Source organism: Lactuca saligna, chromosome 3 (assembly GCF_052625555.1).
Source record: "Lactuca saligna cultivar CGN05327 chromosome 3, ASM5262555v1, whole genome shotgun sequence".
Taxonomy (NCBI): domain Eukaryota; kingdom Viridiplantae; phylum Streptophyta; class Magnoliopsida; order Asterales; family Asteraceae; genus Lactuca; species Lactuca saligna.
Genome location: NC_136419.1, coordinates 32,845,328 through 32,871,591, shown reverse-complemented (window position 1 = coordinate 32,871,591; position 26,264 = coordinate 32,845,328). Strand labels below are relative to the sequence as shown.

The window sequence follows — 26,264 nt, the reverse complement described above, 5'->3', positions numbered from 1 at the left end:
TCATTTGATTACTATACCATAAAGAACGTGAAAAAATACAAAATAACCGCCACCATTCACGTATAATAACTGAAAAAGATATATCTTAGCTCATCGACTTGCTTTATTATAGAAATAAACATGTTTTTCGGGTCATGACTGCTAAATATAAAACCGTTACACACTTTCCATGGTAAGTTCTATAAGTGAATCATAGATTTTCATGATGCTAGCTATGAAATATTGCCTAAGAACAAATACACTCATGTTAGGAAATAAGACATACATACATACACACATAATATATATTCATAAAAAATCAATAATAATAATAATAATGATATATCCAAGGGCATATGAAATCTGGATCATTGATTTTTTTTTCCTTCATGTTACGATTTTAACCAATATTTCATTTGATATAAGATCCTATATGACGTATTAGCATTGTAATATTTATGAATACATACATACAGGTATTTACTTCACAAAATACTCTTTTATCACCCCACCCCCACCCCAACTCGCTCTCTTTCATCCACCGCCTCAACAAAATCCCCTGTCCTTCCGGCTACGGAATCTTCCGAGACACAGGCAACAGCCGTTTTATCCTCCCTTCATAGTTTTCACCGGTGTCTCCGTCTCCGATCCCCTTACGTCCTCCCTTGATGAGCCTCCGCTCACCCCTCCGCAACCAGGGTTTTGGTTTTATACCGATTAGTTAGGTTTCCGATCAGTCATTCGAAAAACGTTGCGCGTCTTTGTTTCTCTCTTCTCTGTTAGGGCTTTTTAAGCGTAGGACGCCCTATGGCTCCTGGGCGGAAACGTGGAGGAGCAAAAGGAGCCAAAACAAAGAGTCAGTTAAATTTGGGCGATCTTGTTCTCGCTAAGGTCAAGGGTTTTCCTGCATGGCCTGCCAAGGTTAGATTAACAATGATGATTAAACATGATGCATTGGCTATAATTCGATTCAATTTCATGTATTGCTGCTCTTGTTTTAGTTTTGTTTGAAGAAAGGAACTTTTACGTCTCTCCCTTAGTTAAGATGTGATCGCTTCTCTATTAATTTGTTATGTTGAATTTAATCTCTTATTGAGACTTGTTAATTTACCACTTGAATTACTCTTCTAATATCTCGTAGGCTGTGGAGGGTGGTATACTTCTGGATTTTATTTTGGTGGTTAGCTAAGCCGTTGTCGTTCAGTTAACTGCTTTTTGTCGATCGCGTCAATATCCCTAATTCAACTTAGGCCGCTTTAGTTTTCTAGCTTCTAACTGATGTAAGTATGTAACGATTGGATTGGTCATAATATGCACGCAATTTTGATTTAGGATCTTTATTTCGTTTTCCAGTTTAACTTGGCTTATTGGTGTATCAACCACATCTGCTGAACTAGACTAGTACTCATTCTCATCCTAGAAGCCACTTGAATTGAAGTACCCATTTAAACGTTCTGCTTGGGTGATGTTATTATGGAAAATTGTCTAAAGATGCCTCTTGGATGTGTTTTGATGCGAGTCATGTGCCATGTTCCCTCGAGGGTCTAATATCTTGAGGACTCTAATATTGCACCAACATTGGTTAAGTTATCAAATCTTGAAATGAAATTCTGAGAAGATTAATGTACATTTGTGGGGTTTATGCTTCATGTTGTGCAGCTTACATCATTGTGTCAGTTGCCACATGGTGTATAGATAAACTTCTGTTAGCAGGCTTCTTAAAGCCTTTCTTTTTCTTGTGTCCCCCTCTTTATGCAGATCAGCAGACCTGAAGATTGGAAACGAGCTCCTGATCCGAAGAAATATTTTGTACAGTTCTTTGGTACCGAAGAAATGTAAGCTATTGTTACTTTGAACTATTTGCAATTATCACCCTAAAAAGTGTAATATTTATCCAAATGTTTCTCTATTGCAGAGCTTTTGTAGCTCCAATCGATATTCAACCATTCACCAGCGAGTCAAAAAGCAAATTACTGGATAGATGTAAAGGAAAAACAGTCAAATACTTTTCCCAAGCCGTGAAGGAAATTTGTAGCATATTTGAAGATTCGCAGAATAAGAGTTCAGATTCTATAAAAGAAGATAATGATGGACAGAGTTTTCAGCCTGATACCAATTCTACAGAGATGGTAGATGATGGAATGACTGGTGATGGACCCAATGGCGAAACATCTTTTAATGATACTGCAAATCATGCCCCTGGATTAGAACGGTGCTCTCATATAAACAGGGAAATGGAATATGAGGATGTGAAGCCTAGTGTCTCACCTAATGTTAATGATTGTTCTCCATCTGCTGTTTCCACCAAAAGAAGAATTGAACTTTGCAATGATGAGGTAACTTCACCCAAGAAGGAGAGTACATCCACGTCTAGTCATAGTAAAAATCCAACATCTGGACTGAAGGTAGAAACAAATGGGCAGAAGTCGAATAGGATTGAAAGAGCTCCAAAGAAAAAACACGATGATGATGATGATGATGATGATGATGGAATAAACAAAATGAATAGTCCAGCAGGTGTCAGTTCCTCTGTTCAGACCAGTCATCTTGAATCCACTGTCACTGAGAACTCAATACGGAGAATTTCCTCGCATGGGATCAAGAATGAAGAAAACCCAGAATTTGGTGATAACATTAAAAAAACAAAAAAAGTATTTAAAGTCAAAACAAATCTTGGGGTGGCTAATAATATATCAAAGGATGTTGAAGGAGAACCTATAGAGCGAAACAACACTGAACTTACTGGAAGGAAAATCAAGTCTGAGCCTGGGGGAGGGAAAGATAATCTTGTTAATAATGGAGTTTTGCATCCTACAAAAAGGTCCAAGTGCACGGATGAAACCCCAAAGAAGTCTCAAACATACAGGAAAAACGACCTTTCTGGCAAAGGAGGCAATGAAGAAGTCAAAAAGTCAACACCTAGTTTGAAAATGAAAAACCGTTTGGCATCCAAGGGGCAGACAAATGGAGTTGATGGTGATGAAGATGTTCTACCACCTACAAAACGCCGTAAGCAGGTGGTGGAGTCCATGTCTGGTGCTGAAAACTCTACACCTAGAAAGGGGGAAAGTTCTGATGCTGCTAAACCTGTTTCGACTCAAGTTTCCTTGAAGAGGAGAGCTGTGCGCATCTTTGATGATGATGAAGATGAGCCAAAGACGCCTGTGCATGGAAGGTCAACTAAAGGAGTTGATGGAGTCTCACATATTCCAGTACCTGTTGATGAAGTTGCTGCAATGACTGAAGCTATTCAAGATCCTCCTATTGTCAAAAACTTAAAGCTTTTGTCACCTACTTCTCTGCAACATAATACAGGAATAGTTGAGGGGCAGTTCCGTCATACTCCTGAGAAAGCAGAATCTGAAAAGAAACCATCTGAAGAGGCTCTAAAGGTTTTGGTCTCTCCTGTCAAGTCGCCGATGGTAGAATCTCTAAAAGCAACCAAGTCCTTGGTCTCTCCAGTCAAGTCGCCCATGGTAGAATCTCTTAAAACAAGCAAGTCCGTGGTCTCTCCTGTCAAGTCGCCTATGGTAGACTCTCTTAAAAGAAGCAAGTCCTTGGCCTCTCCTATGAAATCGCCTATGGTAGAATCTCTGAAAGCAAACAAGTCCTTAGGCAAGGTTTCTGGAAATGTTCCTCAAAACAAGAAAGTTCAAGCAGGGCCTTTTAAGGCTTCAAGTGGGATTTCTGATCGTTCTCAGAATAATGCAGTAAATGAGAGAAGTAGGCCTGTTGTTTCCGGTGAGAAGCAGAAATCTAACCGAAAATCAACTTCACGGGTGACTGATTCTGCAGCTGTTTTGAGGAAACCTAATGATAGCAACTTGCTATCTAGCGAAAGGTGTGCTAGAAATACTGAATGTGGCTCTGTTATTATGATTATTATTATTATTATTATTATTATTATTATTATATTTTCTATGTGCTAAATGTTATTGTAACACAGGTTGGAATTTGGTGATTCAAGAAGTGCAGAATCAAGTAAGTCCATGAAGCATCTGATTGCAGTTGCCCAGGCAAAAAGGAAACAAGCTCAATCACAAAACCATGGGCACGATGGTCTTAATTATACACATGTTGCAACCACGGAAGCAAGTGTGAGGAGTCCTGGTTCTGTTTCTGGTGTTCAGCCCATCCCACCAGGGCCTGGAATTGTGGTTCAACCGGATGATCAGCCGGATTCTGCAGAGTTTGAGGAGACAAGGACAAGTTCAGGACATCGGGGGTCTCTTAGTGGTGGAACCGAGGCAGCTGTTGCCCGTGATGCTTTTGAAGGAATGATAGAAACACTATCAAGAACAAAAGAAAGCATTGGCCGTGCAACACGCCATGCAATTGACTGTGCAAAACATGGCATTGCCAATGAGGTTGTGGAACTTCTTACTCGCAAGTTGGAAAATGAATCCAGCTTTCATCGAAGAGTGGATCTCTTCTTTTTGGTGGATTCCATTACTCAGTGCTCACATTCACAGAAAGGTATATAAAAAGATCATCCTCTCGTATGTTTCTGTTTTTATCTGATTTTGTGCTCTTTGCTTGTGATGTTGCTTCAGGCATTGCTGGAGCCTCTTATATTCCTACTGTTCAAGCAGCATTGCCACGTCTTTTAGGAGCTGCTGCTCCACCAGGTGCCAGTGCTCGCGAGAATCGTCGTCAATGCCTTAAGGTGATTGTTTTCTTTCTTTCTTGCAGATTTCTACAAATTGGGTCGTGATTTTTTGTTTTTTCTCAACAGACATTGAGTTGATGTTTATTTTATAGGTTCTAAAATTGTGGCTTGAAAGGAAAATTTTACCTGATACTTTACTTCGAAGCTACATAGAGGACATTGGAGCTTCAAATGATGATGCTTCTGCTGGTTTCTTCTCCAAGCGTCCGTCTCGATCTGAACGGGCTGTGGATGATCCGATTAGGGAGATGGAGGGCATGCTTGTTGATGAATATGGGAGGTGTGAAAGAATTCTTTTAACTTTATCTTCAAGAGTTGAAGCATTTCAAGAAGTTTATATAAATTATCTGACTTTTTCAGCAATGCGACGTTTCAATTGCCTGGTTTTCTGTCGACGAATGTCTTTGAAGAGGACGACGACGATGATATTTTAAACTTTTCACATAAAGAAAGCACCGATAAATCAACACCAGTGGTAAGCCCGGGCACAGGGGAACTTGAAACATGTTCAGTAACCCCAAATGACAGACGCCACTGTATCTTGGAGGATGTGGATGGCGAACTTGAAATGGAAGATGTATCTGGACATCCGAAAGATGATAAATTCATGACAGGTGGTGGTTACAAGGCTGTTCAACAGGAGGAAGGTGGCTCAGACAGGACAATGGATGCAGCCTCAAATAATTCCAATGAGGTGTCCCCTTTTCGTGAGGGCTCCCCACCGCTGCCTCCTGATTCTCCCCCTCCCACTCCCCCCTTGCCTTCTTCGCCACCACCACCTCTGTCACCCATGGTGCCACCGCCTCCATCCTCCCCTTCGCCTCCATCACCACCCCCACCCCCGCCTCCTCCACCCCCACCTCCTTCACAAGCATATCCTCTTCCCCCACCACAAGCGCCGTTTCCTCAGCCATCGTTTGGGGCTCGTCTCGGAGCTCATGTTGATGCTGCTGTCCGAGGTGAAATGTTTCCCTTTGTGCCAGCTGTAGCCTCCAGTTCACGTGTAGAGTATGTACATGAAACATATACAAATCCTCAGGCTTCTCAATCAAACCAGCAGCTTCAGACTGCTAATGTAGCTTTGCCTCCAAGAGCGTTTCAACCTCCCATGTTGCCTCAGAATGCTGCTGGTCAATTTCAATATCCCAAGCCTGGAATGCTGCAGCATCCATACCCACCTCTTTATGGATTAACAAAACCTCCTGAAGCCCCGAGGAGATATGGTGCTGATGAACAATGGAGACCGCCTTCAAATGAGTTCAGCACTGATAATCAGCGTGGTGCATGGAGGATTTCACTATCCTCGGGTCCTCCTTTTGCTCAGGAAGGTATGTAACTTTGCTTTTTAACATCTTTGTGTAGCTAGTGCATAAATGAGGTTTACCTTTGCTGTGCTTTAGTTGATGTTCAGCGATGTGCTTTCAGTATATACTGCCCTCATTGTATTATGGATCTTGTGTGGGTAATGGTGACTAGATTTACACATTTTTCTAGAACATGTATGCCTCTGATATAGCATTAAGAAATTCCCATGATATCTGAATATGTATCTTCTAGTTTTTGAAATGGTGAATGGATCATAGTGGGCAACATAAGGCAGAGTTGGATCACTTAAGTGATGTATCTTTGTTCCATAATTATAATCTGAATGTATGACTCTATGAGTTGATTGGTAGAACCTGGCTGCTGTTGAAAGAATTTTGATAGTTAAGTTTGTGGCGCATAAAATAATATTTTTGGATCAAATCCGTAGGTAATGATAGAAAAGGTAAATTACAACAGCAAGGTAGGATGATCCTCAAATTTTATGGTGAAGAACATTCTGATGTCAAAGTTTGACTGCTGTCCCTACTATCTTCTTACAATTGCACTTGGAGACCCCTGCAAAATTCTGAAGGGTGCAAATTATACTTGCCACATACTGGGTGCAACAACTACAGGCTATGAGACTTGGTACATATGACCTTATGAATCTTGAGCTTTGATGACATGTGAATATCAAAATGATTGATGGAAATCAAAAAGGATATAAAAAGAAAGAGAAGAGTAGATGACAGCGATTGGTGTAGTCGCATAAAGTTTTATTCTGCTAACTTGCAAGAAGACATATACAAGTGGCAACTGAAGCCCTCAAGAATATAAGAGCTACCACCAATACTCTTTTCTTTGAATGAGCTGTTTCTATAATAAATGAGTTATAGCTGCTATGATCTTGCTAATGAGTTGAGGACTATAATAGACAAGCTTATAGGATCATTGAATTTTCTGTTGAACTTTAGTGATCTATGGGGATGCTAAGAGACCTGGGATACTTTATAGCTTTGTAACTCCAATAGTGTTTAGGCAAAGGCCAAAATTACCGGTATTATGTAGTTTCTTGGTGCATACACATGAGTATTGCAATTTGTGAGGTGGTGTTATGCAACTGTCAATCTTATAACGAATTAAAATCAAAAGTATGGTATGCACAATAAACATCTCGTAGGGGATAATGGTGCATTTCTGTTGGCATCTTATTTGTCAGCTAAGTCCACATAAAAGAAAACCATGATTACCGAACAAGTGTAGCTGGGAAACCAGGGGTAGTTTTGATTCCAACACTTACTTCTGTATGTAATTGTTGATTTTATCACACATGGAGTTAGGTGTCTATCGCTGTAATGCATATACAAATTGAATGTGTGTTCCCTGGTACTTCAGTTAAAAGAAGTTATCTTCGTTGTAAGTTGATTAGTCACTATTGCATATGAGAAGGCTTAGACTGACCACTTAGGTATTTAGCTTATTATTATTAGAGGAGAAAAAGGACACTGAGAAGTACAGAATAGGAATCCTAATCGCAGGACTTAAAAAGTCTGCACCTTGATGTTGTGGTTTTGTTTGTAAGATAAACCAGGCACTAGGTGTGTCATGTGTGCCCTCTGACTAGCACAGTGCTTTTAATCACTTTGATTTATCATTTTATCTTCTCTGAGAAAACTTCTTTTTTCTTTTACTTGTACTTGTATTGTTACGGAGTTTGATGTAGAATCTTATAAAGAAGGTAATAATTGGTGAGAAGAGTACAGAGCAGACTTTTTCTATAAGGTTCTAATCTGGATCTTATACCAATATAGTGAAGGGTAATGTATTGGATAAGAAAAATGAAAGTCAGAGATAACAGCCACCATTTTGAAGAAGAGGTCAGGATGATCAAAACGACAGACATAATAAATAAGCTTACCGTTACAATGGGGGATTCTAGAGTTTTACACCTGACATCAATGCATATAGAAAGGGGTATGCCTGATTTTAGAAGTATAAATCCGACTCATCTCCTAGTCAGTTGAGCAGGGATGAACCAATTCTATCAATTTGCATAAAGGAAAATATCCTTCTGGAAAGTGATTCCTTACTTGGGAAAGAGTTTTTAAAGCAAGAATGGAGATTGGTCAAAAAAACCCTTTCATTAATTTTGTTTGCGTGATTATTTGTAAATTCAAATCCTCAGAGAGAATTAGAGGGGATAAGTGACATGGAAGATGACCCTTCTATAAGGTCTTATGCTATTTCTGGGTAACACTTTGAGTATCTGAGAAATAATCAAATTACTACCAAACCTGCTAATGATCATCCTAATAACTATCAACATGTTTTCTTAGTACCTGATACTTTATTGATTCCAAGGCAACTTATAGGTTTTTGGAGCATTTGTTGCTGAGATAAAGATCTCTATAGGATACACATCCCACTTGTGAGTTGTGACCTGTTATTCTTGATGATCAAATAAATAGAATTTTACAGCTACGTTTCCTCTTATCTGCAATTCAAGTATCTTTGTTTTTGTCTTACCATCAGAAGTGCAAAAAACCCTTCATGTTTTAATATGAGTATCGATCTCCAGCCTTGCTACTCAGTTCAATAATCTTAGAAAAATGTTGTTCGAATTGTTAACTTCTACTCAGACGCCTTGATCTAGTTGAATTAGTGGACGGCTAAGAAAGAAAGAAAGCTGAGTTTTAAAGGGTTGTTTGATAGACTGCTTACCAAGCTCTTGTGAAACTTGGGTATGACCAATCAGAAAATCATTGTTGCTATGTTCATTTTCTATTTTTATTCATCAGTGGTGAAGAAGCTCTGTTATAGATGCTTCTTCTGTTTTTGTATGAACTCTACTAGCAAGAGTGATAAAAGTTATGGGTTTTATCCGCAAGTTGATGGGCTGAACATTTATTTATTTTGTTTGCATTATACCATGTCAATGCAGTTGCAATCTACAAAAGTAGAAGTTCATTCCACTTGAGACCTCCAAAATCACCTAATGAAAAGAAATGCTAATTCACATCATGAAGATTAAGCTTACATATTAGGCAACTATTAATGTAGAGTTGTAGTAGATGTTAGGGGTAGTTGAAAGTTTAAGTTGTTATTATTGAGTAATTGGTTTGGTGTGTGTCAGGCTATTTTCGAGCACCTATGGAGAGACCCCCAGGCCCAGCAAATAATGTTGGTTTTCAACCCACGGTTCCAGGTGGAGCTCCAATTCCAGGTGATTCAAGCAAGCAATCATATATTTATTCTTTATCTTATGGATGATGATGGTTGACTTGTGCTTAATATTATTATTAACTCCATTCAGGCCATAGTGGTTCCATGATGATGCCATGTCGGCCTGACATATCATCACTCAACTCTTGGAGGCCACCTTAAGATAGAGCTGCAGCTAGGACATGGATACATCATCGTACATGTAATGTAAGCTCCTTGCAATAACTAATAAACAACAAGAATGGTACTTGGAATACTTTGAAAGTTTAGTTATACCTTTTTTGGCTGCATTGTGTGTCCAGTTGTAGGTGGGTTGTCATGACATGACTCATAAAGATTGGAAGATATGGATGCCTTTTTTCTGTTTGATGGGAGGGAGTTGTGATTTGTGAAGGAAGGGCATTGCAGATTGTATATTCTTCTAGTGTTTTCTCATGACAAATGCTTCCCGAACGAGTGTAAGCCCGCATCATTCATTTCATACTACTACTTCATTCAACTAATGTAAACTAGAAGAAGATATACTCTACTTACTACTACTCACTACTATATAAGTCATTTATCTTTACAACTAAATGAGAGACTTATATTACTACATCCCTTGCCATCTCAGATCAAATACAAATTCACTATTCTTATGCTCTGCTTCTGCTTCTTAACTCCTTTCTTACTTGTTAATAACATTAGCCCCCAATGTGTATTTCAAATCTTTTTGTATTCTCTCTCTTTGACTTTTCCCACTTACTGATTGATGTTCATACATGGGTCATTGTCATTTCACCTGTGCACAAGGATTATGATGCTTTGTTTTGTAATCAAAGGCAAGTTATTATTTTTTTGTTTAATTAGCTAGTCTTTGGTATGACAGTAATGGAATGGCTCATTCCACTAAGATGAAATAAGTTCCTGATTCCTTCCATATTGTTATTTCTCATTCCTTAGGCAAGGTTTCATCCCATCATGGAATGGATTGAAAGTTATAATTGAACACTTATTTTTTTCTTTTTAATGAGGCATTTTTTCATGAAGTTCAAGATTTTTTTACCCCACTAAAACGTGACTAATTTTTTACATTGAAATCTTTTTTTGCTTTTTATGGTTTAGTTTAAGTTGTATATTTATACAAAAATAATATACAGTATAGTGTTATTTTCTATTTATGTAGGAATGGGATGGAAGTATTCCTTGTGAAATGTGATTCTTTTCTTGTGGGCTAATTTTCATTCCATGGGCAAGCTCTGTTTTTTTTTTAAATTCCTTGAGGGAATATAATGATATATTATAAATTACTTTTCTATTTATGTAATCTTCAATAACAATGATGCTTATGAAATTTGTCAAAGCTTAAGACTTCAGTTAAATCAAAATTTTTTGTTATTTCCAAAAGTAACAAATAATGTTTTTCTTATTAAAATTCTATTTTATGATTTCATGGTATTTAATTCTATTTAAGTTTTCATTTTTGCATACAGTTATTTCAAAGGGATAAATTGATTATTTGAAATACATATGGTATATATTTTAATCTACACGAAAATTTTATATATGTTAACTTTTTATTTGATTTTAGAATCTTTATTTTTATCATCAGTTTATCAAGTTAAGTCATTTTGTTTTTTAATGGCACGTAATAAACGTGTTTTGAATGACCCATTCCATTACTTTTGTTCATTAGATTGATTTGTTTTTACTTTCTATCATAAAGTGGGATTCTTTTAGGTGTTTCTTCTAATTACTGATGGAGGACCATTCTGCACTGTTATATTTTTCAGTTGCTTTGCTTATTTTTTCACACATACACATACACACCTAGATGTATCTATATGTATGTAGATGTATACATGTCTTTATATACATATGTATACACAAACATATATACATAGACACAAATATATTTGTATACACATTAGTCTGTGTGTGCATAAGACTTTTGATTATACACACACATCAACGCAAGCATCCACCCCCCTCACCCACCAATGTATGTGTGTGTGTGTGTGTTTAGGTAGGTACACGTGTTATAACACTTGACATATACGCTTCCCCAGGTGGAAATGGGCACATAAACGGATTGTGAATGTGGTTCCAAATTCCAAACTGATTTGTTTTTGTTTTTGTTTTTTTATAATTATTCTAACATCAAATTTTAGTCACTCCTCCACTGTAGTTTTTGTTTAGTATGGTAATTTATTGTTAACTTGTGTCTGGTATTCTCTGTCATATAACAAGGTTTAAATTTAGCCCATTCTTAATCATGTTTGGTACAAATACTCCCCACCCCCTTCTAGGGGCGAACTTGTTTCCGGAACTGAATCGGACCAAAAAATCAAAAACCTGACCAAATTACATATATTCGGCTCCATCTTTTCTTTTGTGCCTACTTGGGACAAGGGGCAACAAATTCAAGACCGATCTGTTTTCCAAAACATAAAACAAGTAAGATCTTGTTACCTGATTTTAACCCACTTCATTCAATAATATTTCAAATATTATTTTTAATGGTTACTTTACTTTTAATAATAATATAAAAATCGTTCTAGCAGTTATATAATATTTCCATCATGTTTTATTTTAATAATAATTACATACGCTAACGTTTATGTGAACGCTAATTTCAAGTTCCAGATATCTATTATCTCATCTCAGTTTTTAATATATTTGTTCTTTAAAAATCAATGTCACAAAATATTTGTTTTGAAATATGTCGTATTGAGTAAAAATATTATAAAGCATTTCTCTTATACATATGGTTAATCATTTACTCTTGAAATTATATATGTACGTGAAAAGGTTTGTGATGTATATATTCTTATTTAATAAAGCTAATGAAAAAATATTTGTGGGTTTGACTAAAGTCAAAAAAAAATTAACTACCTCACGTAAAGGAAAGAAGAGAAAAAACGAAATTGAAACAGAAAAACCTCAACAGTTTTTTGAGAGAAAAACAAGGTGTGATATTGTACATTTGGATGGCTATGAAACCAACTCTTTATGTAGTTTGAGGTTTTTAAAGCACCCATCGGCCTCTTGTCTTGATAATAAAAAATATAAATACTCACTCAACCCGTTCTTACGTACACCCAATAAAATATAATTAATCACATCAACAGTTGAACAAAAGTTAATACGGCAGGCAGATTTTTTTGTATTTTATTTTTCAAATTATGAGCATCTAAAAGCAAGGTAACTTAACTACCAGACGCAGATATTGTTGTAGGCATCGAGTGTCCGTTATTTCGTTGTTTATACTTTATTTATTTTGAACACAAATCATAACCTGAAAATTAATTATGTAACCCAATGCTGCAACAAAAATCACATACAATCAATACAAGTAAAAAAAAAAAGGCTTCTGACAAAAATGAATTACACAAAAGGTCAGTGTAGTAGATTCTTACACACGAATCAACATTCTTTCTCTTTTTACCCATGATACCAATTTCTTTATCCATAATAATAATGCACAATATACTTACAACTGCTTGCCTAGAATAGCAACCTACTTACATATCTTTACCAATGTAAGCAAATGAAGCACATTTTCCATGCTGGTATCAAAATGCAGGTACGTTGCTATTATGGGCAAAAGTTATAATTAGTATGTCGCTACTCTGGGGTAACAAATAAAGTATATTGCTGTTCTCACTAAAGAAATAAGAGTATGTTGTGCAACTGCTATAATGGGGGAAAAACATATAAATAGGTTGCTATAATACGTAAAATGAAGTACGTAGGCAAAATTGGTATCGAGAGTAAAGTATGTTGCAAGTAGCCCAAAATAAAACCATAGCAGTTAAAATTATTAATGCTTCTGTATGCTATAAAAAGAAATCCCAAACTGTCATCACATGAGCAACTTCTGTGTTTACATTACTACTTACTCGTTATCTTCCATTTTCTGTTTTACTAATTTGGTTGGTAGAGGATTTCAGCCTCTTATTTTATAACTTAATCACTAAAAAAATCTCCCTTATAGTCTCTAAATTGTTGTCAGAGTACTTACTTTTACTCTTTATACATTCACCAGTATATGTGTATCTTATACTGGCTAAAATTTAAAAAATTTGGAGTAACAAAAGTGTTAAAAGAAATAAACATATCTCAAGCCACATGTTTCTTTCTCTTTTTTGGTTTCTTCTGTTGAGGATTATGATGATGATCCAATTGAAGCTTTCTTGAGATAGACAACTTTTATGACCAGTCAGTCTTTGCAGGTGTTGAAAAATGATGACCAGAATTTGACAAAGATGCTGCAGTTGACCTTTCCTACATTCTTGATATTATCTTTTGGGACTTCACTTAACACCAACAAATGCAACCCATCTTGTAATCTTACCAAATGTCAAGTGTGACAGAATAAGGAAATATCATCTGGACATTGAAGCTGTTATGTTATTACTATTGGTACACTAGCAAAAAATGAAACATATTACTCCTATCCTATGCTTCAAGCCTTAAAACATATGAAATCTCGGGTTATGAATGCATAATACCAATTGCTTGAATCTGATAAAAAAAACATGGCTTTTGGTTCTAGTGCTGCAAGGCTGACAACATCATACAAGACTTTCCTGACAATATCAAAATATTGAAATAAGGAGAAGCAATAGCTAATAACCAACATAATGGGTCACCAGATGAAGAACCTTCAAAAGTGCCCAATTGCCCAATAATCTGCAATGCCAACCAACAATGAATGAACAGTTACACAAGTTTCAGTGACTTAAAAAACGACCAATGACAGGAGAAATGATGTTTAGGCCACTGTAATGAAGGGTGACAATGTGACATGACATCTACGTCTTACATGATCTTTAGGCCACAACTTAGTAGAATCTACAAAATGATTGTAAACTCCATATTAAATATCATGAAAACTTATCAAGTACAAATATAACATCACCTGTGCAATCAATCTAAATTGGTGAAAAAGGTCTGGAAAAAAGAAATATTATCAGCAGAGAGTAAACAAATGAACAGAAGCTCAATATCACACAAACTATCACGTGTTGGTTTAGATATTCTCATTTTTGTCAGACAACTATAGCTATGAACTTATGATTATAACTAAAACTACATTACACGTTGATAGAAATAGTAAACCTGAAAATTATGCAGTGCTAATGTATATTAAAACATTTTAGGAGATTTCCAAACTGAATTTTAGTGGATAGTATTATCATATGTGCAGAGTGCTTCTTCTTATATGATAAGGTTGAAGGGCATAAGCAATCCAGATTAAATACATGTTGGGCCGAATGACAAATTATCAAACAAGACCACATATTTACAGCACGCAGACAAAGAAAAAAAGAAGTGAATGTAGTAGCACTAAATGATCAAATGAAGATCCTGCATATGCTATCACCACAATTATGAGCAAGAATGTATATCAAAACTAAAAATTCAGATAGAATTAACACTGTTTTCACCAAATTAAAACAACCTTTTGAAGTATTCATAAGCAATATTAAATGATTCAAATCCCCGACTTTAATACTTTACACTACTTACAGAAGACGACACACAAAAACCCACAGAAGTATTTATAGCAGAAGAAGAAGGAAAAGATTAAGATATACCTGCAACTGCAAGTGCAAGCGGTGATGATGATCGAGGTGGATGGGCAACAACTGAGCCTACCTGAGATTTGGGGATGGCAGAGCTGCACATTTGGACTGTGTTAGGTTTCTTTTCCCGGACCGGGTCGGAGGTTTACGCGCGGATTTTCTTTTCTCAATCGGACTTGCCTACCAGCTTTTATGGATCGAAATTTTAATACTATAGCATTAAAAATGATAGTTTTTATAAAAGTTTTTCTGGGAAGCTTTTAAAAAGCTTTTTACAGTTTTACTATTATTATAGACAAATTTTATTTTTGAGAACTCAATAATCTCTTAACATTTTGCAAAAATGGTCCTTATGGTTGACAAATTTATGTGGTTTTGGTCCAAATTTTTTTAATGGTACATCAATGGTCTAAAATTAGATATTTTTATTGGTTTTGGTCTCTATACACTTAAAAAAACGATTATACCCTTATAATTTGTGTTTTTCATTTTCTTTAATTGCTAAATACATAATCTAATATTATTTATATTTCTTTTTTCAAAAACAAAAAAAACTCAATTTACTCATTTTCCTTTCCTCATCTATAACCTTCATCAGCAAACCCCCCAAAATAATCAACGTCGTGTGCACAAGCCTTCCACTGTCGACAATGTGCTACATCGCCTCTCTCATCCCCCATCAACCCATCGGCACATTCTCTTCCTTACTTTGTCGATGAGTGCATAGATACCATCCCTAACATTCGGTCCGCTTCCCACCCCGATCTAAAATCAACGACGAAGGTTAATGGTGGTGGATTTGAAATTGTGAAGCAAAATCGATTCACCATCATCTTATTCGATTCATCATCTGCAAGTATTGATCACATCACAAATGATGTTTTAGGAACACCGACGGTGCACTGAAAATGGAGATCAGTGACGATCTGGTGATGATTTTCTAAAGTTGTTGTCGATAGTGTTATGGTATCACAATTAATGGTGGTCCTACAATCTAAGGTTCTTAAACGGGATTAGAGAAGCTAAAGGAAGGGGATAAGGTTGAGTTCACAATTGATGAGGTTACAAAAGTGTATATAAATTTGTAGAACTGAAAGCTTGAATTTGGATTTGCAAATTTGGTTGTGAAATTTATAGTTGAGTTCTCGTTGTTCTTTTCTGATGAACAAAAGGAAGATGGGTTCTTCTTGTTATTCTAAGCCTACATTCCTTAACAAAAGTTGTGTAGCTCCATGTTTTTTCAATACAAGTTGGAATTGTAGATATACACACATCACTCTTTTTCAGGTTCGTCAGATTTTTTTTGGTAATGCAGATTCAACAGACGGTGATAAATAAGCAAGAGGCGGTATTAGTTGGACTTCTCGTTGTAGTCGGAGCATTACCACATTTCTTGCCGGAGTTTAAGGTTTTTCGAACACACCACATAATAGAACAGGGAATATATATATATATATATATATATATATATATATATATATATATATATATATATATATATATATATATATATACCTCTCTAATAAAATAATCCTATTTATGCCACATGGCATCTTTCTACACCATGTTTATGCCACGTGTCATTTTTATATGCATCTTATTTTTTAATTCCCGCTCACCCAAATGAAATTGTATCGGATATAACTTTCCATGTTCAATCCTAAATATCAGCAATTTGATTAGTAATATTAAGTAAATTTCAATTTTGAATTCTACCTTCTTATTTGAATACCTACAAATAAGAAATCAATTCAGTGTTTTTATTGTAATTTGATAACTACCTTGGTAATATATACAGTTTGTTTGACGTATTGAATTCAATCCTAATTATCCCGTGTCTCTTTCACTCCACTGGACATCGACAGTGCTGGAAACATGTGGGTTTGATTTTGTGTTCACCCATCGTTGATTTTATCTCCCATCAACGTATTATCTACAACCACCACTACTCACTCTGTTCTTCATCCTTTACCAATTTGTAAGATTGTTTTCAATTTGTACTTATCTTTTTTAAAGCTTCAACCTTAACCAAAAAATATGTGTTCATGAAATCGAATAAGTTGGTTTAATAGATTTCAAAGTGCACTACAACTGTTCGATAAAATGCCTACATGAATTTAGAGTGTAGTTCTATTTCGGGTTTGCTCTATATTGGTTCTACAAGTTTCCTAGAGATAATCATATTTTTCCGGGAGTTACATGCTTGAAATTTATACTTAGATTCTTTTTTGAATTAATTTGTGTTGGATATATGTAGTTGTTCTTGAAATATTTATGTATTTTTGCCCAGGAGGATGAAAAGTGGATCAACAAACATCATCCAAAGATCATCTAAAGACCATCTTCTTTGTTTTGTTGTCTTGAAAGGTAGATTCTTTAGATGATTTTTTTTTGTGTATCCTCTTGCTCGGATAATTAAGTAGAAGCAAGAAGATCGACTACTTCTGCATCATAGGGCTTTTTGAAAATGCTACATCTAATATTTATTACCATAAGTTACATGTACGCCAACTGTTTGCTAAAATTCTTCAATGAAATATATGTTTCTGCTGGAACATATTACATATGCATCTGATCATTAATTTCTATGTCCAAGTGGAAAGTAGTTTTGTGTGTCATTGATTTCTATGTCCAAGTGGAAACATATTTTGATAAGAGAAGTCAGTGAAAAAATTCTAAAAAGCTTATGCTACTTTGAAGCTATATGGACTAAAAACAATGAATCAATTTTGCACCTTATGCATTAACAAAAAACTTGTGAGGAAACAAACTGATATGAACAAGCAACTTTATATGTAGTTGACTTCTTATGTGGCTCAACTATAAATATGTTTGAAATTTCACTGGAAGGTGTAGTTGTATGTTACCCATTATAACCGTTGACATTTTGTTGTCATAGTACGAGACTCAATCAATATTATAGTTGCTTATAATTTTGGTCTTAATCCTCCAATTTTGCTTCAACTTTGTAGTAATTCAACAAAATAATAATTACAACATATAACAAAAAAAATATGTTGCTCAAATGTATTTAACTAATGACATCATGTATATGTCATGTGTATGCCACATGATTGTAGACATGAAAAACGTGTAATTATTGCGAACAATGGTGTAAATTAAAACATAAAAAGAGTGGACTACGAACATGAATCAAAATGGAATGTAATTGTTTTCATGCCACTTATGCATTAATATGGATATTTTTCATTTTCTTTTTCTGAAACTAAAATAGTCCATACCTGCAATAATTTTGTTTACATAAGGACAATTCATGTAAAATTTCATATTGTTTTTTCCATTCTATTATACATACTATCACATTATAGCACCATTATACCATCAGTTTTTGATATTTTGCACCACTCTTATATTTGCATTATACCACATTATAGCACAATTTTTGTATTTTATTATGAAGGTAACTTTTTGTGTTTTGTTGGTTTCTACATATGTTCTTTGTCAGTTTGGTGTTAACATATGTGTTTTAAATGTATTTAGGTAGGGACTGTAGTTGTAATCATAGTCCAACCAAGGTCCAACATTTGGTCATGTTTAAACATTGTTGTATTTTTTTTTTGAGTATATATATATATATATATATATATATATATATATATATATATATATATATATATATATATATATATATATATATATATATATATAATTGCCTTATTTTGTTCTTTGAAAATATTTATTTGTGATAGGTGGCCTTTTGTGTAAAACTTGAATCTTAATTAACTTTATATGTAGCAATTTTTGTTACTTATCACATATGGGACCAGATGAATCATTAATTGGTATATGTTCTAATTATATCACAAAAGTTCATGGTTATTTTTCGATAATTTCATTTGGTATATTTATATTACTCAATCAAAAAGTTTCAAATTACGTTTCCATGACGGTGGTATTTACAATATTAATTTTTTATACAATTTGAAAAATAAAACTTCCAAGGTTGTATACAAGAAAGTGTTTTAAAATATATGTTAAAGGATTTTCTTACTTTAGTTATCAAATTAATTCAACTTTACTTCAATTTGAAATACATTGTTTTTAATTTTGTTGACATTTAATATTATTTTTTCGTCTATATAATAAATTTTTTGAACATACCAACCGTGGTTTCCACGAGTTATAACCTACTATATATATATATATATATATATCAGTGTTGCAGAAATCGGCCTTGGCGGATGATTAATTGGTGATTAATCGCTTGGAAGCCTCGAACCGATTACGATTAGGGTGCTTGGCGGAAATTGGTCAAAATCGGTCAAACTCGGGTTTGGCGGTCCTTGGCAGCCTTGGCGGTCCTCGGCGGGAAATATTTAAAAAATTCAAAGAAATATAATTTTTAAATATTACACCAAAATTTTAAAATTTAAAATTTTTAAGCTTTCAAATATTAAAATATTATACTAAAATTTTTAAAATTTCAAAATTTAAAATTTTCAAATACTTAATTTTTTAGGAAATACTAATTTTTTAAAAATAATTTTATAATAATTTAGGGTCTCCGATTAATCTCCGATTAATCCCGCCGAGTCTGTGTAACACCCCGAGTTCAGAAGAGCAAAGTTCAGGGTGCTTAGTGTAAATATGGAAGACCGACTCAGCGAGTCAATGGGTAGACTCGGCGAGTTGGTGCTGGGTGGAGAGAACCCTAATTTTCGGGGTTGTGCCCTATATAAAGGACATTATAACCCACCCTTAGCCTCTTTGTTACCTTCCGATAACCAGAAAACCCTAAAATCGTGTATAACCTCCGTTGATGAAGAATTAGAGCTTGGGAAGAGAAATTGAGAAGAAGAAGGTTGAAGATTAAGAGGCTAGCATCTGGATATCATTGTAGATCAGGGATCTACTCCTCCTTTGGATCATTTCTGAGGTAACAATATGTTACCTTGAGTTTCCTTCTTCTAGATTCATTCTTGGTTGCTATTTTGGGGATTATGGCTTGAGTGGAATCAATATCGAGTCTAGAAGCTAGATCTAAAGTTGAAACTTCAGATCCAAGCTTGTAATGATCCTATTTGTTGTAAAGGTGCTGTCCTAGAGTGGTTGATGAAGTCCCTTTGCCTTAAGCCTTAGTCCTAGAGTATTTTGGGCTTATTTCCCCATGGTTTCACGTAAAGTTTGCACCTTTACGTGTGGGGAAGGTTGTAGGAGAGTAGATCTGTGGTTGGGAGTCCCTGCATGGCTTAGAAAGCCACTGTATGGATTAAGAACTAGAGGTACTCGGCGAGTCACATGGGTGTACTCGGTGAGTTGGATGAAGAAAGGCAGGAACTCGACGAGTTGGAAGAACAACTCGACGAGTCTGTCCTTGGACTCGGCGAGTCTAGTCGCGAAGTCTTAACCTTTTTGGTTGAGCTGTGAATCGGTGAGTCGAGGGACGACTAGGTGAGTTGAGCAGGAAGTGAGTCAGAGTTCGTGGGACTCGGCGAGTCTTGGGGCGACTCAGCGAGTTGGGTCGCGATATGAGAGTTTTCAGAGCATAAGGACTCGACGAGTCGAGTCAGTCAGGTAGGTTGACTTTGATTGAAGACTTTGACTTTGACCAAGAGTTGACCAGTTGACTTCCAAGGGTATTTTGGTAATTATTGGTATTTATTGAGTTCAATCATTTGGTATTGATCAGTGGTGGAGTTCGTGTCGGAGGTTGGAGCAGCGTTATCTTATCTTTTAAGTCATCAGTTGCGAGGTGAGTTATCCTCACTATATCGACAGGGTCTAAGGCACCAAGGTCGGCCCTTTATCGGATTGTAATCCGGGTATTGTTGTTATGTTATTGCTTTGCTATGTTTGTATCCTGGTAGTTAGGATGGTATATGTTAGAGACCTGGTTAAGGTCGGTATCTTGGTACATAGGATGACGATATATTAGTGACCGGTTAGGTCGGTATCCTGTTTAGAGTATGCTATGTATGTGATCTGCTAGATCGGTTGATTGATGATTAATTGTTATATGGTTATATGTTTATGTACACATGGTTGGTTGACTGGGGTTGGGTTGAGGCGGGTCCTGCTTTGTGCTGTAGGCCAACATACCCAGGGCGTACCGGATATTCCGAAGGCCCAACGAGCAGTCCAGATAGGTTGTAGGCCCCACGAGGGCAGACCAGACGTGCTGAGGCTCGGAGCGTGGACCAGGCCGAATGAAGGCCCGGTGCGGGCGGACCAGTCATACTGTAGACTCAGAGAGTGGACCAGGTGGATTGAAGGCCTTGTGTGGGAGGATCAATCACACTGTAGACTCGATGTATATGGATAGAATCGGAGGGTGGACCAGGTGGACTGATGGCCCGGTGCGGCGGACCAGTCACACAGTAGACCCGAAGTGCATGGTTGTTCTTTTCTGTATGATATGTTATGTGTATGGTATATGTGGTTGGTATTTTGGGGGTATCTCACTAAGATTTCGGGCTTACAGTTGTGGTTTAATGTTTTCAAGTACTTCAGGAGACCGTGGCAAGGCGAATGCGTGATCGTACCGCTTCTCATGTTCTTGTTTTAGGATATGGTTCTGCGAATACTCTGATAATAAATGTATTGAAAACCTTTTTGTAAGAACTTAATGAAATTGGGTTGTTTTTGAAAAGTTTAAATTGGCTTGAATTTTTAGAGTGTTACAAGTTGGTATCAGAGCCTTGGTTTGAGTGAATTAGAGGAACATTCGTGTGAATCCAGTAAGTTACCACAAAATTACCATACAAGTTATTTGTTTATGTGATATGATAGAACAGCATGCTAGTACTAGGCTAGGGATCTTCAGGAATTGCATGATAGAGTTGCCTGATTTATGATGCCTGCTAGCCTAGAGTTTCTTTCTGTATGAGATTTCCAGTGTTCCTTTAGGAGTGAGGGTTGAGTGCTTGTTATGTCAGTTCTTCACTAGGGTGTTGTGGTGATACTTGATATAAATATGGGTAGATGTGGAAGGTAGTATGGGCCCGTACTACTGAAAGCACATGACCCATACGCGTATCAAGGAAGTCATAACCCCTAGGGCTGGGTTGAGAGTCGGTTCTCGGGTTAGTGAGAAGTATCTGATGTTTTGCGGTATTTTCAGTATGGTGGTTACGAGGCATGCTGGGAGCGGATCCGGATAAGGATCGGGAGCAGGAGAGAGCGGTCAGGGTGGGTCAGCACCCACCCGAGGTTATCAGTCAGATGAGCACAGACGAGTTGAATGCTAGGATTCGTGAGATCCTGCATGATGAGGTTGCTGCTATGTTCCGAGCTGAGTTGTCGGAACTGTTTGGGTCGATCAAGACCGCCATGGTCGAGTATTTTGATGAGCGCTATGCAACTCTTACAAAGACGGCTGCCACGGCAGCTATAGCGGCTGTACCAGCGGCAGGGGGAGGAGCCGGTAGAGGTTTTCAGTATCGGGACTTCGATAATACGAAGCCCCCTACCTTCGATGGAGTTCAGGACCCGATTGTTGCTATGAGATGGTTGTCAGATGTGGAGGGGTGTTTCTTCACGTGTTCATGCCCTGCTGATTAGAGAGTGAGGTGTGCTCTGAACCTGTTGAGGCTCGGGGCGAAGGATTGGTGGAGATTGACCACGGGGTCATATTCGGATGCCTAGAAGGCTGCGGTTTTGTGAGATCAGTTCTGGGAGATGTTCAGTACCCGCTATGTTCCATGGGTTGAAAGAGAGAGGTTGGTTCAGGAGTTGAAGCAGGATACAGAGTCAGTGACGGAGATCACCGGGATGTTTACTGAGAAGACGATGTTTTGCCCTGAGTTTGCTTCTGAGCAGGCCTAGATGTCCCGATATCTGAGTATGCTGAAGAGTGATATCAGGCAGTTTGTGTCTACGCAGAGGTGCGAGACATTGTTGGAGTTGCAGGAAGCCGCTAGGCGGCGGGAGTTGGAGATCGAGTTACAGTTGAGAGAGCAGAGGCAGGCCCCAGCACAGTCGCATCCGGCGCCAAAACGGTCCAAGACCGTTGATACTAGGTTGGGAGATCAGAGCAGCCGCACTTGAGGAAAGTGCAGGAAGGGTCACACTGGAGTTTGTAGGTCCGGTGGTGCGTGCCGCAAGTGCGGGAGAGAGGGGCATTACGCAAGGGATTGCCATCAGACAACCCCAGTCTACGATATGAGGATTTGCTATCAATGTCATCAGGTTGGTCACTTGAGGGCCAACTGTCCACAGCTTACTGCAGGACCGGTGCAGGCTCCAACACCGGCTACTTTGAGGATTACGGGTGGAGGTCAGGGTGGAGTAGAGCTCCCGAGGGCTCAGGGGCGTACTTTTCAACTTATAGCAGAGGAGGTCAGGGCAGAGCCGGATACAACTGTAACACCCACAAAAAAATTCAATCCAATTTAAACTTTTCAAAGACCACCCGATTTCATTAAGTTATCACAAAAAGGTTTTCAATACATTTATTATCAGAGTATTCCCAGAACCATATCATAAAACAAGAACATGAGGAGTGGTATGATCACGCCTTCGCCTTGTCATGGTCTCCTGAAGTACCTGAAACATTTAAACCACAACTGTAAGCCCGAAAGCTTAGTGAGATACCCCCAAAATAACGATACACATACAGACCACATAGCAATACCAACATTAGCATATCATATCAATCAAAATAGAAAAAACATGTACTAGGTTCACCACTTTACAAGCTGGACTACCCCTGGGCCCTTAGTACGAGTCTGGAATGCCTACCGGGCCCTCAGCTGGTATCTGGAATGCCATCGAGCCCTCAGTACAAGTCTGGAATGCCTACCGGGTCCTCAGCTCGTATCTGGAATGCTCCCGAGTCCTCAGCATGAGTCTGGAATGCCTACCGGGCCCTCAGCTCATATCTGGAATACTCCCGAGTCCTCAGTATGAGTTTGGAATGCCTATCGGGCCCTCAGCTCATATCTGGAATACTCTAGGGTTTGTTGGCTATCGCACGGAGCAGTACAACCTCAACCCATCCCACATAACATGTCGACATGTAACAGATAAATGCACATACAAGTAATCAATCAGTATCACAGGCAGTCCTACAGATCTACCCGACTAGCATATCAACTGCATACATTACTAACTCAACTCAACATATCAACAACTACTAGGTTATCAAATCCAATGGGCCGACCTTGGTGCCTTAGACCCCTTAGTATAGTGAGGATAACTCACCTCGTAGCTGCTGACTGAAGAGATAAGATCACGCTGCTGCAACCTCCGACACGAACTCCACCACTGTTAATACCCAAAAGACTGAATTCAATAAATACCAATAATTACCAAATTACCCCTGCAAGTCAACTAGTCAACTATTGGTCAAAGTCAAAGTCCTCAGTCAAAGTCAAACTTCCTGATTGACCCTACTCGCTGAGTCAGCCCGCTGACTCGCCGAGTTCCTCAACTCTTATAAAATCCCATCTCAACTCACTGAGTCATCCCTTGACTCACCAATTCTCAGCTTAACCAGAAAAGGCTAGGACCTCAGACTCGCCGAGTCCAAGAACAGACTCGCCGAGTCCAAGGCTATCTTCAACCAACTCGCCGAGTTGTTCTTCCAACTCGCCGAGTTTCTTCCTGCCTTCATGCAAACCCATGTGACTCGCCGAGTACCACTAGCTCATAACCCATATAGAGGCTTTCCAAGCCATGCAGGGGTTCCAATCCATAGATCTACTCTTCCACAAGCTACTCCTCACGTAAAGTTGCAAACTTTACGTGAATCTAAAGAAATCTAAGCATAATATACTCTAGGGCTAGGGTTTGGGACAAAATAATTTCACCGACTCTTGAGCATAGACTTTATGGCTTTCTGGATCATTAACAACCTAGATCTGAGGTTGCAACCTCAGATCTTACACCAAACTTGAGATGGACCTCATTCCCACCACAAAACCCCACAATTGATTGATCTAGATGCACAAAAGCTCAAACAGCCAATTATTACCTCAAATGAAAACTCCAACTGAAGAATAAGCTAAATCTCTGCAAAGCTCCTTGCTCCAACCTTCTTGTTCTTCACTTCCCTTCCAAGATTTCTCCTCCAAGGCTCTAAATGCTCTCCAACTCTCTCACAACCAAAAGCTAGGGTTTCTGGACTTCAAGGGAGAGTATAGAGGCTGGGGAGAGGGTATTATGTTCTTTATATAGGGCTCAACCCCCGGAATTAGGGTTTTCTCCACACAGCACCAACTCGCCGAGTCCACCCATGCGACTCGCCGAGTTGGTCACTTAACACGCGACCTGAAATGCGCCTCAACTTGCCGAGTCTATTCATCAACTCGCCGAGTTGACCCTCTTATTTACACTTTTAGTCCTTCGACTTTACCTCTGAGTTTCCGGGATGTTACAACAGCTGCGGGTATGTTTCCTTTTTGATATCTTGTCATCAATTGTGGAAGGTGGCATCTGTGCGAAAAGAGGGGCGACGTGGCTGATCCAAGGCCTTGCATCCGAACGCTGGGCGTTCTCCTTCGGATAAGTCTCGGATTTTACATTTAAAAACTTCAAATATTCATATCTTTTGCATACGAGATCCATTTTTGACGTTCTTTAAATACACGTGTAGGTGAAATTATGCTCTACAACTTTCGTTTAGACTCCGTCGGCTAATTTTGACTTTATTTTTTTATTATTATATTTTTAACAGGTCGGGACAGGAAAAGTACGTTAAAAATTCATAACTTGCTCATTCGACGTCCGTTTTAGTCTGTCTTTTTACCGTTGTACTAGTATTGACGAGACATTCGATTCTCATTTAGGTTGCGTCGGCTAAAAATCACTCGATCTTTATTTCAAATTTTTAGTTGTCTACTGCTATACCGAAACTTAGAAAAATCATAACTCCTCATATGAAGTCAGATTTTAACGTTCCTTTTATGAAAGTTCTCGGTTTAACGAACAATACAACTTTCATTTAGATCATAAAGGCTAAAAAGTAGTTTATCGAAAACTCACTTTTTACGTTATACGCCATTGTGCCGGTTCTGTCGCGAAACTTTAAGGAGTTATAACTTGTTCGTTATAACTCGGATTTCGATGAGGTTTTCGCCTAAATGTTTCTAATGAGATTATTTACAATTTTCAATAATAAAAGTCTACTTATTTCAAATTTTATATTTTCGTTAAATTTCAATATTTGACATTTGATTGGAATCTCATAAGATTTCTAATATTTTCCGAATGATTCTAAACATAGTTTTACTTCATCTCTAGTAAAAACCATATATTAGAACTCAATGCTCATAATCATAAAATATTTCATAATATTATTTACTTTTAAATTACAAAACACGATAACTGAACGTGTATGTTCCACTAGAGAAACACGAAATACCTTTAGTAAACATGAACCAAATAAGAAAAAACATAAAAAATCCCAAACTTGATCTGTCTTCATAAAGGAAGAAAAAAAAAGATCTATCACTTATTTATGTAGATCGAGGGGGAAAAGATGATCATGAGATGTTGTATTCTACAGCGGTGGTGATGGCAGTGTGTATATTTCTCACACATATTTCCTATTTATGTAG

General features: G+C 37.4%; 1 protein-coding gene across 4 annotated transcripts; it reads left to right on the top strand.

Annotated features, from left to right (window-relative positions):
• Positions 1–475: 475 nt before the first annotated feature.
• HUA2 (Tudor/PWWP/MBT domain-containing protein) lies at positions 476–13,613 on the top strand. Of its 4 annotated transcripts, none has more exons than XR_013678297.1 (11): positions 476–900; positions 1,738–1,814; positions 1,895–3,820; positions 3,926–4,455; positions 4,533–4,645; positions 4,741–4,928; positions 5,009–5,976; positions 9,087–9,176; positions 9,267–9,382; positions 9,478–9,633; positions 13,390–13,613. XR_013678297.1 is itself a non-coding variant. In XM_078983643.1 (10 exons), the coding sequence occupies exons 1-9, from the start codon at positions 787–789 to the stop codon at positions 9,335–9,337; spliced, it is 4,077 nt and encodes a 1,358-aa protein (XP_078839769.1). In that variant the 5' UTR covers positions 476–786; the 3' UTR covers positions 9,338–9,382; positions 9,478–9,772. The 4 variants fall into 4 exon arrangements, 1 of the variants encoding a protein (XP_078839769.1); XR_013678299.1 differs by lacking the exon at positions 13,390–13,613 and adding an exon at positions 11,181–11,328; XR_013678298.1 differs by lacking the exon at positions 13,390–13,613 and adding an exon at positions 10,341–10,359.
• Positions 13,614–26,264: the final 12,651 nt, after the last annotated feature.

Excerpts from the sequence above, each read along its gene's own strand:
- HUA2 (XM_078983643.1), top strand. The coding sequence starts at position 787 with ATGGCTCCTGGGCGGAAACGTGGAGGAGCAAAAGGAGCCAAAACAAAG. Across the intron at positions 3,821-3,925 it reads AACTTGCTATCTAGCGAAAG|GTTGGAATTTGGTGATTCAA; the intron begins GTGTGCTAGAAA and ends ATTGTAACACAG. Across the intron at positions 4,456-4,532 it reads GTGCTCACATTCACAGAAAG|GCATTGCTGGAGCCTCTTAT; the intron begins GTATATAAAAAG and ends ATGTTGCTTCAG.